Raw genomic sequence first — 4503 nt, 5'->3', positions numbered from 1 at the left:
AAAAAAGTGGACAGCAAGGAAGGGGTTATACTCTAAAACATCAAGAGTGCAAAACAGACACACACACACTCACAGACAAGCACACACACATACACAATTATAGACATTCAAATGAATTGGTATGGCTATAACATATAGCCATAACGAGTCAGAAAACTGAAATAAGAGGTTGAAATCAGATCAGACCCAGAAGGATTAAGCTCTGAAAAAACATTCCTGTTAATTTTTGTTATATTTTTATAGAATTTTAATGTTTTGTGTAACAAAATGCTTTCTCTGTGTTCAAGTTTGACTGTAGTAATAATAATTCAAAAACTGATGCTTCAAATCAACATTTCAAAACAAACAAACAAAAAAAAATCTAAACCTTTACAAAAAGTTGTCTTTGAAAATGTCTAAATATATATCCACACCCACAACTTAATAAAAGTAAGTATTGTCTAAAAACAATGAGAGAATTTATAGGCCTTTTATATAGAGCTATATGGGAATCTATGGGCTTAACCATGGAATTGCAGATGTTTTTCTTATTTTACTCCCCCCAGATGGCACTAATCTGGCTTAAAAAATGGATTTTAAAGGAATTGTCTCTATTTTAACATGAAATACTGCCATAATTGAAAAGTAATAGAAAATATTTGAAAAAAGAATTTGTGTATTATTTTCAATGGGAAAAAATGTATCATAATTATTGCATAAATATTAATTATTACCATGAAATTCTCTCAAAATACAAAAGAAAAGAAGAAAAAATATTATTAAACAAAAATATGTTACATTGATTTTACTGGGGGGAAAAAGTAAAATTTTGACCGTGAAGACCACAAGTGTGACTCCCAAATAAGGAGCACCAGAGGGTTAAACCTACATTTACTGCTTTCAGCACAAACAAGAGCTACTAAATATTTGTCCTCTGAAATCACATCTGAAAGCCTGGCTCTTGGCTCTGGCCTCAGAAACATGAGTGTCTAATCCTCGGGCCGTATCAATCTGGTCTGTGAGGCTGAGTGCAGCGGGAGGAGATTGTCCGGGTAAAATGAAAAGTGCTGATGCCAGAAAGCCCAGCGGTAATACTATGGGCCGCTCAGCTGCAATGGACTTTTCTGAATGAGCGATGAAGTAACCATGAGCTAAACAAGCTTAATGTTACAAGGGCATCAGTACAGTAATTCAACTAGAAGTGACTGCACAGTAACGTTTGTATCACTGAAATTATGTCACAACATTTTTTTATGAAAGTCTAGAATGCCCAATCATGCATGAAATGTAATGGCAGGTGGAAAAATTATGCATACCCTAGGCTTAAGAGTCAAAGCATGTTAAAAAAATCTACTTGAACCAAATAAGTTACAAAAATATCTGCCTTGAATATCCATTACTACAAGTAGCAAACCAGAGAACAAAAAGAAGCACACATCCACCATCCTTTGATACAAATACAGTTGTGGCTGAAAAAAATGTAACACTATAGATACAATTTAGTGCAAACTCAAACTCATTGTATCTGTTCTTACAGCTTACGAGCCAAAACAACATCCTTCATCTTGATAAAGCCTCGTCTCTCATCATATTCAACACAGACTTTCAACACATCACAATTAAAAACAGATTGAAACTTCAGTTACACAATACACCAACACACAGTGTTGCTTTTCATTATAAAATCACGAAGACATCATGAAAAAATTATAATTGCTTTTTTTTTTTCAACATAGTGATCAAGTGAACTCTTTGGTGGTTCCTATGGAAATTATTTTTCAGTTGATGCCACAGGGAACAAGAACTAGTATTCAAATTTGAAATTTGAGATCACATGATCTTGTTATGCTGTTGTACTTTAAAAATATTCTGTGATTGGTATAACCAACCACAACATTACTAAACCATTAAACCTAGTTATACTAAAATGTACAATGAGTCACTTAAAACCTCCAAACTTTTAATATTTGATTACTTCCTTCAAAATATTACAAATTAAATACAAAACAAAAATAGGAAGAACATGTATATTAAAATAAAGGTTTGGCAAATCCTACTTAATTACATCTAAGATGTGGGAAAGCCAAGGAGACATTTTGGGGTCAGTAAGTTTTACTTTTATTCAAGAAAGACACAATGGCTTGATCAAAAGTCTTTTGAACTGTCTGAAAATATTATGTTAAAAATAAATGCTGTTCTTTTGAACTTTCTATTTATCAAAGTATCTTGAAAAAAGTGTATCAGGGTGTCCACAAAAATATTAAACGACATCAATTTCAACATTGATAATACATTTCTTGAGCATAAAAACATCATATTAGAATGATTTCTGAAGGATCATGTGACACTGAAGACTGAAGAAATTGATGCTGAAAATTTAGCTTTGCCATCACAGAAATAAATTACATTTTAAATTAAAATAGAAATAGAAAACAGTTACTCAAATAGTTATTTACTAACTATTCTTCGATTAAATAAATGTAGCCTTGATGAGCATAAGAGACTTATTTTATAAACAGTCCAAACATTTGAACGGTATTGCATAAATAATATCACTAGCTCCTGATTCTGATGATATTCTTCATCTGTGCACATGCACGTTGATGCATTTTGGAAGTCAGTTACCTCTGCTGATCCTTTGTTTCTCTCCGCTCAGGATTCCTGGGGTGTCAATCACACTGATGCTCTCCAGAACAGGATTGGGCAGCTGGGCACACACAAACCTGAGGGCCAACCCAAACAAACCAGAGTCACACTCAAGGACACTGCAGAAGTCTTCCAAGCACATGACTGGCACACTAACCATCAGTTTCCACACTTTTATGCTTCATTCTTGATTTGAGCTTGTTGTCGTCTTTGCTCTCTCTTCAAACTGAAAATATACATTTGTCATGGAGTAAAAATTGCTCTCTGATTTCACACTGCTATAAAGTCCCAAATTTCCAAAACCATCAAGTCGTAGTAACTTGGCATGGAGCAGAGTGCCATAAATAATTATTTTGTTACCATTTACGGCAGTAGTTTGACCAAGCTGGACATAGTAAAACATAAAAAGCAAGACAGACTTCACATTTTTATAGCCTGAGAAAAAAGTCTGCTCCGAGATGCTTTAATAACAAGCCAAAAACTAGTATGCATGGCTTTTGTGGCTTAGTGTGTGAACTAGGCCCAGAAAAAGTGTGTCATGTTTTGGAGTGAATCACTAAGGACCTGAGGCTATAGGGAAACATTATCCTAACATTATTTATTCTCCTTTTGACAGTCCCTACTATAACACATTGGACACAAACAACTTGAAACCACTGAAGAGCACATTCTAGCAACTACATTTACAGAACATCTGGCATCAGACCACACGCTAGTGCAATATACAGGTGCATCTCAATAAATTAGAATGTCGTGGAAACCATTTTGAAGGCTCGGGAAACCTTTGCAGGTGTTTTGAGTTGATTAGCTGAATGGCATGTCACCATCTTCTAGTTTGTTGAGATAGTGAATTGGTGGGTTTTTGTTAAATGTGAGCCAAAATCATCACAATTAAAAGAACCAAAGACTTAAACTACTTCAGTCTGTGTGCATTGAATTTATTTAATACACGAGTTTCACAATTTGAGTTGAATTACTGAAATTAATGAACTTTTCCACAACATTCTAATTTATTGAGATGCACCTATATATAGTGGATGAGGCCAAATATGAAAGTTAAGCAGGAAAGTTTTATTTACTATGGGAAACTACTCATATATATATATATTAGGGATGCTCCGATCAGGATTTTTGCAGCCGATACTGAGTACCGATTTCTTGTCATGGTGATCGGCCGATACCGATGCCGATTCTGATGCTTCAAGCTTTATATAGACGGTTTCATCGGGCGCATTCTGATTATTTGCGGGTGGATAAAATAAATCATAAATGATGCAAATATTAACTACATTTTTTTCCATGAGGCAGACGATTTTGTGCGTGTGTGTGTGTGTTCATTCTCCTGATCGGGAAGTTGCAGTGACAGAAACGGTGACATTCCAGATAAAGTTTGAAAGGAGTAAAGTCTGTGTTAATGCTATTGAGTAGGCTAATATGGCCAAAGAAGTTATTCTGTTTTATAAATAAATATTAATTTAAAAGCAGCCCACGATCAGCGTATTATTTTACCGCTACTCCTTACGGCTCCGACGAGGTTTTGTTCCGCCCTCCACACTGTAATAACTCACAAAAGACTATTTTTAGCCAAGCAGCGTGGAGAGCCGATTCAGAAATGTGCCGCGGCTGGCTGATAAACACAAGCATTAGAGCGGCCGCTATCAGCTCCGGTTCCCGTGGAGCCGTAACGCGCCACAGACGTGTGCAGTGAGGCGCAGATCAGCTCTAACGTCACTGAATCTGCTGTTAAAAATGAACCATCCATTCATCATATCATCTTGCAAAATATACATGACAAATAGCGAATTTTTCATTGTTTCTCGAAACGTCATAGCATTTCCACACCGGCGATGACATGACTGCGGCGCCAAATCATTTATG

General features: G+C 35.6%; 1 protein-coding gene across 1 annotated transcript in view; it reads right to left on the bottom strand.

The window, feature by feature from the left end:
• Positions 1-4503, bottom strand: part of LOC107716590 (EH domain-containing protein 3-like) — a 33664-nt gene that overhangs the window by 20177 nt on the left and 8984 nt on the right. The window contains exon 3 of the mRNA XM_016523085.1: positions 2605-2702. Coding sequence (XP_016378571.1) covers positions 2605-2702 — 98 coding nt within the window. The remainder of the gene's footprint in view (positions 1-2604; positions 2703-4503) is intronic.

This window comes from Sinocyclocheilus rhinocerous, unplaced genomic scaffold, assembly GCF_001515625.1.
Source record: "Sinocyclocheilus rhinocerous isolate Xijiao unplaced genomic scaffold, SAMN03320098_v1.1 scaffold1874, whole genome shotgun sequence".
Classification (NCBI taxonomy): domain Eukaryota; kingdom Metazoa; phylum Chordata; class Actinopteri; order Cypriniformes; family Cyprinidae; genus Sinocyclocheilus; species Sinocyclocheilus rhinocerous.
Note: the sequence above shows the minus strand (reverse complement) of the source record. Positions and strands in the feature narration are given on the sequence as shown.